The sequence below is a fragment of the Grammomys surdaster genome, unplaced genomic scaffold, assembly GCF_004785775.1.
Source record: "Grammomys surdaster isolate TR1022 unplaced genomic scaffold, NIH_TR_1.0 125476, whole genome shotgun sequence".
NCBI classification, from domain to species: Eukaryota; Metazoa; Chordata; class Mammalia; order Rodentia; family Muridae; genus Grammomys; species Grammomys surdaster.
In genome coordinates, this window is record NW_021620336.1 from 1,055,532 (window position 1) to 1,063,019 (window position 7,488).

The following is a 7,488-nucleotide window of genomic DNA, read 5'->3' on the forward strand; positions in this document are numbered from 1 at the left end:
GTGTGCGCGCGCCACAACCAGCCTATTCCCACAAAAGTCAGAAGAGGGCATCAGATTTTCTGGACCAATAAATAGTTGTGAGCTACTATTCTGGTTGTTGAGAATCAAACACAGGCAGGTTCTCTGCAAAGAGCATGAGCTCTTGGTCACTGAGCCATCTCTCCGGTTCTTATTTATACACAATTTAAACATTATATATACACACAAGACATGGAGAATTAGATGGAGAATTAGAGAACGTGTAACTCCTACCAAATGCTCTATCCCTACTTTACAAGAATGTCAGCCTTTTGTTGCTAGTAACTATTTGTATATGCACGTACAGTTTCCTCTGAATTGAAATATTCCTAGAGGAGGAAGTCTCATAAAAGAGTCCAGACATGAACAAAGTTTACAGGTTCAGTCCAAGGAAGATTTATAAGTTGCCAGGGCCACCCCTACCCCAGGCTATACAAGCAGGAACCATTGCTAGGGGGAAGACTCCAGGATCATCAATGTGCAAGTCCTTCCGGGACTTCAGGGGCACAACTTTTGTGAGTTGTCATCCATACCGGCCTGGGCTTTTCTGTGATGCAGCTGTCTTTGTGTCATGTCAATTACTCCCAATAAACTCACTATTTCACTAAATTAGACTAGAGTGGAATCATTTTCTTTGGCTTGTTCTTGGTGCCCTCAGGTAAATATACATTTGTTCACATTTCCACAGGAGGGGGAAAAATCATACAGCACAGGAATGCTATTATTCTGTATATAGATAGTGTGATTATACTATCTTTCACTTTATGCCTCTCCACTTAATTGTATGTATTCATTTGCATGTGTGTATGTGTATGGACTTATTCATACTACAGCATACATGTGGAGATCACACACAACTTGAGAGAGCCAGTTCTCTTCATCCTGTGGGTTCTGGGAATTGAACTCATGCCACCAGATATGGCAGCAGATATTTTTACCTGCCAACCATCTGACCAATCCCCTTAACGATATATTTGTTTCGCTGCGCACGATGGTGCACAACTCAGGCAGGGCTCTGAGTCTGATATCAGCATGGACTACAAGACGAGTTCCTGGATAGTCAAGGTTATGTAGAGAGATCATATCTCAGAGAAAAAGTGAAAATAAGCAAAAAAGAAAATTAAAAAAAATGTCCTCCACACTGTATATTGGTTTATTTCTTGTTGTAGGTGTTTTGATTTAGATGAGAGAGAGACAGACAGACAGAAACACACACAGAGGGGTAGGTGGAGAGAGAGAGATAGAGGGAGAGGGAGAGGGAGAGGGAGAGGGAGAGGGAGAATGAATGGGAGAGAAATGGCAACTTTTGGGGAGCCAGTGATCTCCTTCTACCTTGTTTTAAAGCAGGGCCTCTCCTATTATTTCTCTAGATGTTCTGTGTACTCCAGGACAGCTGACTAGAGAAGTTAAGGCCGATTCTTCAGTCTCTGCCTCCCATCTTGCAGTAAGAGGGCTAAGATAAAAGTCTTTTTTGTGGATTCTAAGGACCAAAAACAGATGTCAGGAGTGCACAGCCATCTCAATGAGCCATCTTCCCAGCTTCTATTGTGTTTTTGAGATATCTTAATTTGCTGCCCAGAGTGAACTGGAACTCACAGCAATCCTGCCTCAGCCTGCTGAGTGCTGGCATTTCAGATTTATGCCACCATGTTTGACTTGGATTTTTTTCCCTTTGAGATGTATTCTTTCTATGTACATCAAACTAGACTTGAATTCTCCATCCTCCTGCCTCAGTTACCTATAAGTGGGGATTGCCGGTATGCAGATTATGTCCAGCACAGAAGTGAATACTTATGCTTAACCATGAATAATGAATGAAATTGGTTTAGATGAGATGTGATGTTACACAAAAACTGAACATTTTTAAAGTATCATCAAATATTTGCTAGCAGTTCTCTCCCAACTCCTCCTCGCTCTGTTCTTGCTCTCTCAACCTGGAATTGATATATAGACCAGGCTGGTCTTGAACTCATAAAGATCTGCCTCCTAAGTGTAGGAACCAAGGTAGTTTGCCTTTTTCTTTTCCTCTAACAGGTTTTACTATGTAGCCAAGTCTGGCTTTGAACTGATCCTTCCATACCAGCCTTCAAAGTATTTATATTCGGGTTATGGCCTACCCTAGCTAAAGTAGACTACTTTTTAATATTTTAAGCCAATAGCTAAACCATTGATTAAAGACTCATAGACTTAGCCAGGTGGTGGTGTCTCATTACAGAATCCTAGTTCATAGGAGGCAGTGGCAGAGATGAGGCAGGGACGGGGCCAGAGAGGCAGAGAGGCAGAGTAGCAGAGAGGCAGGAGGATCTCTGAGTTCAAGGCCTGATCTACAAAGTGAGTTCCAAAACAATCAGGGCCACACAAAGAAACCCTGTATCACAGTCTGCCCCACTCCCCCAAAGAATCATAAACCCAACTGAAACTCACCTGTGAGAACCCCTCCCACCTACATTTGAAGACTAGGCATTAATCTGTTCACACGGTATGTATTCAGTGCAGAATCTCCCCTTTCCAAGGAAGACATTACTCATAGGCCCAGAACCAAAACATTCAGTTGTAGCTTAAGGACAGATAATAAAGACGATAGAAACTGAATTTCTATTGTGGAAGTCTACAAAACCCTTCTATGGAAGGTAGTCTGTTACTCTTTTATCAGGGTCCCCAGGATGGACCTCAGGTTTACTGTTGTTTGTTTGAGACAAGATCTCACTCTCTTTCCCAGGCTTGTACTTCTGGTTTAAAGATGCTCTGCCTAAGTCTCCAGAGCAGCTGGAACGATTGGCCTATGCTTCCACGGGTGATGCTAAGAGTTGATTAACTAGAAAGATTCACAATTAAAAGAATGAACAGTTACAGTTACAGTATGAATGTTGCAGTGAATTTTGCTCCTTTCAAAACCATTGTTCACGTTTCATTCTCTCTGGATGCTCATGCCTATTCCTTACCCTCTTGCACTGTTTTCTTCTTTCTTCCTCTTCCCCCCTCCTTTTCCCCCTCCTCTTCCTCTTCCTTTTCTCAAGATAAGGTTTCTCTGTGTAGCCTTGGCTGTCCTAGAACTAGCTCTGTAGACCTCCGACTTACTGCCTTTGCCTCCTGAGTGCTGGGACTAATGGTGAATGCCATCATACTGGCAGGACATCGCAAACAGAGAGGTTTCCTGTTTAAAGCATATTTCTGCAAAGGAGGAAGTGTCTCCATCCCCAGGCATGTCTGCTTGCCATTCAAAAGCGAAAGCTCAGAAGACAAGTTCCCATTCTGGAGCTCATGTACAGACATTGATGGGAAGGAGGGAAGAGAGTTGCAGGGGCGATAGGATGGCAGCACACTGATCAGTGTCTTTTTATCCAGGCTACATGTATCCCATAGTATATTGCACATGCGCGCTTGTGTGTGAGCACACACGAACACACACACACACACTCCCAAAAGTTAAACATAGCAGCAATTTGTGAGCTTTATTGTAGTGGACACACAGGATTATGTAATAAGGAGTGGAAACACACATTCTGATGTTAGTTGAAGACTAAGTGGTGTTCTGAGCCGTGTAAATCTTCAGAAGGCAAGTTTTTGGTTTTGTCAGCGGAACGCAGTGGAAGGCAAAATGAATTCCGCCAGGAACAACTTTCAAAGAAGCAACCTCTGTTGACAAGATCAACTTTAGAAATCGCTTTCTGAAAGTCTGCATTGAAGTGCTAAACGGAATCTCAGCAGCTAAAGTAGGATGGCTTACACCGTGCTGCTCACATAGGCACTTGAAACACTTTCTTTAAGATCCGGTGTGCTTTTTTTTTTTTTTTTTTGGTTTGGTTTTTCGAGACAGGGTTTCTCTGTATAGCCCTGGCTGTCCTGGAACTCACTCTGTAGACCAGGCTGGCCTCGAATTCAGAAATCCGCCTGCCTCTGCCTCCCAAGTGCTGGGATTAAAGGCGTGCGCCACCACCGCCCGGCCGGTGTGCTTTTTAGAAACATAAGGTGAAATACTAATTCCAAGCAGTTAATCTAACTTGAAAAGCTTCAGTGAATTTCTATTTCTCATTAACAAGAACAGCAAATTCTAAAAAGTTTTTATCAACTACAAATGTACGAGAGACAGTAATGTCCTGAAAAACATCTTGGTGGTAGGTCGGCAAATCTGGCCATGTAAGTTGCTGTCAGTGCTTTCCGCGTCACGGTAAAGAAGAGGTGGGTGTTTCCCAGCCAGTAGCTCAGCTGCTTCCCACCCGTGAAAAAGTTCGCATCTCTAGGACCGCCTCTTCCTGGCGCGGACTTCACGGGTGCTCCTGCGCCTGCTCGCGGCGGGTACAGACAGGCTACGTTCCCGCCAGATATTTAAGTTTCGATTCCCCGCGGCCTTTCTCCGAAGTCCATTTATTCTTTCCGAGAGCGAAGAGTGACAAATATGGAAGGTCAGCGTAGAAGAACGACGGCGCCGCGCGCTAGGAAGCCGTCGACGAAGCGCGCCCCGACGCAGCTCGGCGGGACCGGGGCCACCCTGTCTTACGCGGGAAGCTGCGGCCCGCAAAGGGGGGCGCGATCGCGGCGGGCGGAGCGTGACGGGGACACCACGGAGACGCCATGCATCCCAGTGCCCCGAGCGCGTCCCGGAAGGGCCACTGTGCGCACCAAGGATGCACAGCCCTCAGCCACGGACGTGGCCGGAGCCTGCGAGCCGCCCGCCGTCCCGGAGCCCCAGCCGCCCAAGGACCCCGAGGCGCCGAACGTCGCAAGAGGACTTAGCCACAGAAGGGGCGCGCGCTCCACCGGGCAGACCAGAGCGCCTCGAGGGTCCAGGCAGGAGGAAGTCAAGCTAAAGAAGGTGCTGGACAAATTGAGATTGAAACGCGAAGAAATCTCGGTGGCGGCCGAGACGGTGAATACGGTTGTGGATCGCCTGCTGCGCAGAATGCAGAAACGGGAGTCAGAGTTCAAAGGCGTGGAGCAACTGAACACTGGCAGCTACTATGAGCATGTGAAGGTGAGCGGCCAAGACCTGCTTGCAGGAGGGGATCCGGCCCCACTCCTCACCTGTTTGGGGCCCTCCACACTTTTGGGTTCCCCCACCCACCTCCTTTGGAACAACCCAGTCTTCTTTCCTCCTCCTCCTCTCCCTCCTCCTCTCCCTCCTCCTCCTCTTCCTCCTCCTCCTCCTCTTCTTCCTCTTCTTCCTCTTCCTCCTCTTCCTCTTTCTTCTTCTTCATCCAGTTAGCCCACAGCAACCACTGATAGCCAGTTAGTTTCTCTTAACACTCCGCTTTGGAGGAATTCTGGACTTCCTCCCAAGGAGTTATGGAAGAGTGGATAGATAGGTGACCTTAAAGAAGTGGTCCGCCGCCAGTGTGGATGATGACTGTTATGGCTGAATGGATGGAGTCGCCTTTCTTAATCCTTCCCCAACTATATCCTCCAGATTGAATCTAGCCCATCCCAGAGACCCTGGGACCGCTTGCAATTAGGGAAGAATTGTATACAACTAGTTGGGAGAGGTGGCTGCGTACTCAAGTGGGGGTCCACCGACATTATCGCACCTCCTATCAGTTAGTGTCAACAAGCCTAGCTCCAATGCTCTCTGGAGAGCAGGCCCAGCTGAATTCCTGAAGACGGTGGTGATAGCTATTCTCTGCTGGTGAAATGAGCCAATTCAAGTCAAGTTAAAGTATATTAAGGCAGATTTATTGGAAAGCTGCTCTTGTGCAGGTTCACTGGTCCTAAGGAACAGAGGCCAGGGAAGTCACCATGGGGAGGGAGACAGAGGGGAGGGGGAAGAAAGAGAGAGAAAGAGCGTGCCCATGCAGGGAGAGAGAACATGTAAAGAGGCAGAGAGGGGGAGAGAAGGAGGAAGGGAGAGGGGAAGAGAGAGGGCACAAAATGTCCACATTATATAGGGAAGAGCTTCTGGGGAAGGGGAAGCCCAGTCCCTTGGCTGGAAAGTTCAGGGCAGAGGGTAGGGACTGAGGGATGCTGGGAGAATGGTCAGTGTTGGTTAAATATGCACCTGGATCTGAATCCCAACACCTCAGCCATCCTGCTTAAATTGGGGTGCCATTATAGGGGAAGGGGTCCAAAACTGGAATGTTGGCCAAGTCTGGAAAGAGCAGGCTGTTTTACTTGCTGTCCAGGTTGTGGGACTATCTGGGGCTAGCCACTGTTGGAGCTGTCCTGGATTCAGGAATCTGTAACAGATATGTTAGGGGCAGAAGATAAAGTTAAGGAGTTTAGGGAGAAAAAACTTTTTTCTTGGGTGTACATTGAAACTTTTAGGCCCATGGTCTTGGTAGTTGGGGGTGAGGCTCCCACGATGAGGGAAAGGGGAATAGATTCCATCCACCCCCCACCCCCCGAAATAGACAGGTGGAGAGGGAAAAGGCTGTTGATTGACAGTACTTATCTGGAGTGAATTTGACCCGTGGGAAGTAGATTCCAGTGGATGCTCTGAAGCTTATAAGTATATTTTTAGTGAGTCTAGTCTTCAAAGCCCTCAGAGACCTGAAAAGTAGAAATTTTACTTGAAGAAGCAGGAAGTATAATCCTAACTGCTTATGTATCAATTAAAATGACAGAGTCTAGTCTAAAGTCTACTACTTAAACAATTGTCCCAGGTGCCTGTGGTCTCCATGGCACCTGTGCAGAGGCAGTCTTTGGCCATTTGGCCCAGAATATGAGAGGGATTTTCTGTGGAAGAGGAACATGGGAGAGACTGACCTTACCTTGTCTTAGGCAACATTGGACAATTAACTCTCTGGTGTCCTGCTTGTCCACAGTTCAGGCTGGGCCCTGGATGTGGCAGTCTTTCCCAGTGATTAGTGTACTACAATCCAGGTGGAGTCCTTTACCGTTACGCCAGTATCTTCTTGGAGACCTTGAGAGTGGTCATTGCTAGGATTTGGGAGGCTCTGGCATGGTAAGTTTAAGCATCTTAAATGCCATATTCAGCAGATCTCTGAAGTGTCTGAAGACCATCTGTCTATCTAAAGCATATTAGGATAGAGAAACTTTGCTTGTTTCTAGTTACCTGTCCTAGATTTAGATTTAACCTTAAAAACATGTACAGGTGGGTAAATGAGGCTTGAGGGCTAGTACTGACCAAGTATATCTGAATTAAACAATCATTGTTTTTAGTTATCTGCTCTAAACTGTACCCGTGATATTAAAATAAAATACCTTTTTTTTTTTTTTTTTTTTAGTTTTTCGAGACAGGGTTTCTCTGTGTAGCCCTGGCTGTCCTGGAACTCATTCTGTAGACCAGGCTGGCTTTGAACTCAGAAATCCACCTGCCTCTGCCTCCCAAGTGCTGGAATTAAAGGAGTGCACCACCACTGCCCAGCTCCACTTCAATTTTTTAAAGGTTTATTCATTTATTTATTTAATGTATATGAATGCTCTGTCTGCATATACACCTTCAGGCCAGAAGAGGGCACCACATCACAGCATGGATGGTTGTGAGCCACCATGTGGTTGCTGGGAATTGAACTCAGG

At 46.6% G+C, this 7,488-nt stretch overlaps 1 protein-coding gene across 1 annotated transcript in view; it reads left to right on the plus strand.

Annotated features, from left to right (window-relative positions):
- Nucleotides 1-4,321: 4,321 nt before the first annotated feature.
- Cgas (cyclic GMP-AMP synthase) overlaps nt 4,322-7,488 on the plus strand; it is a 9,794-nt gene continuing 6,627 nt past the window's right edge. The window contains exon 1 of the mRNA XM_028786348.1: nt 4,322-4,990. Within this exon, the coding sequence (XP_028642181.1) occupies nt 4,415-4,990 (576 nt within the window). The 5' untranslated portion in view covers nt 4,322-4,414. The remainder of the gene's footprint in view (nt 4,991-7,488) is intronic.